Genomic DNA, 1,356 nt, shown 5'->3' with positions numbered 1-1,356 from the left:
CACAATGAGGGGGATGAAAGAAGAAAGAATGGAGAGAAAAAGACTAAGAGTGAGCTGGCGAGGGAGAAGAAGAAGGAGGTTGTCCCCAATTCAGAAAAGGAAGCACCATATCCTTTGGTGTTGTCTAAGAAGGACAAGGAACAACACTTTGCTGCGTTTCCTTAATATTTTCAAGAAATTGGAGATCACTATTCCTTTTGGAGAAGCCTTGCAATAGATGCCACTCTACTCCAAATTTCTCAAAGATCTACTGACCAAGAAGGGCAAATACATCCACAGTGAAAACATTGTTGTGGAAGGCAATTATATTGTTGTCATCCAGAGGATACTTCCACCAAAATATAAGGATTCAGGGAATGTTACCATTCCTTGCTCAATTGGTGCCATGTCAGTTGGAAAAGCGCTTATCGATTTAGGGGCTAGCATAAATTTGATGCCCCTATCCATGTGTAGAAGGAACGGGGAGTTGGAAATCCTACCAATAAGAATGACACTCCAGCTAGCAGATCGCTCAATCACAAGGCCATATGGTATAGTGGAGGATGTATTGGTCAAAGTGCGTCACTTTACTTTCCCTGCAGATTTTGTGATTATGGGCATTGAAGAGGACGCCTAAATTCCATTGATTCTAGGCCTTCCATTCATGTTGACATCCAATTGTGTGGTTGATATGGGAAAGGGTAACCTTCAGATGAGTGTAGATGATCAGAAGGTTACTTTCAATTTATTTGATGCAGTGAAACATGCAAATGACCAAAATGTTTGTTCCAAGATGGAGAAGATTGAGAATGAGACAGCTCTGGTGGCCAGGGCTAAGGTGTTGCAAGACCCCTAGAGGTAACATACGCCAAGCTAGTGACGTTAAAGAAGCGCTTACTAAGAGGCAACCCAGTTTTTTCTTAATTTTCTCAATCATTTTTCTATTAATCAATGCCTGTAGTTAGGTTTGGACTCATTTGAGATTGCTAGAGTAAGGTGTTAAGCACATTTTGTATGATAAAGGGGTTAGCCAAAAGCTTCTCTGAAGTATGGGATGAGGAAAGAACTTATAAAATTTTCAGTCATCCAACTCGCTCAGCGTGCCCCATGCGCTAAGCGAGCCATAACCTATGCGCTGAGCAAGTAGCATCTCTCGCTAAGCGTGCCAACCCCCATCCATTGGCTGCTGGGGTCTCCCTAAGTGAGACAATCACGCTAAGCCCAAAAATCTCTCGGGTTGTGCATTTAGTAGAATAGGGCTAAGTGAGGTAGCTCGCTGATGTAGAAGCAAGCTTCATGATGAATCAAGATTGATTCAAAGAGTTTTGATGATAACAAAGATGATGACAAAAAGCTCAAAAGTCAAGAACACTTCAT

The 1,356-nt window shown here is 42.0% G+C and overlaps 1 protein-coding gene across 1 annotated transcript; it reads left to right on the top strand.

Moving 5' to 3' along the window:
- Nucleotides 1–217: 217 nt before the first annotated feature.
- LOC102670173 (uncharacterized) lies at nt 218–616 on the top strand. The gene has a single exon (XM_006605060.1). It carries the CDS (start codon nt 218–220, stop codon nt 614–616), a length of 399 nt encoding a protein of 132 aa, XP_006605123.1.
- The last annotated feature ends 740 nt before the right edge of the window (nt 617–1,356 follow it).

Source organism: Glycine max, chromosome 19 (assembly GCF_000004515.6).
Source record: "Glycine max cultivar Williams 82 chromosome 19, Glycine_max_v4.0, whole genome shotgun sequence".
Taxonomy (NCBI): Eukaryota; Viridiplantae; Streptophyta; class Magnoliopsida; order Fabales; family Fabaceae; genus Glycine; species Glycine max.
This window is presented reverse-complemented; position numbering and strand designations above follow the sequence as displayed.

Bases quoted from the DNA above. Each gene is read 5' to 3' on its own strand.
- LOC102670173 (XM_006605060.1), top strand. From the start codon at position 218: ATGCCACTCTACTCCAAATTTCTCAAAGATCTACTGACCAAGAAGGGC.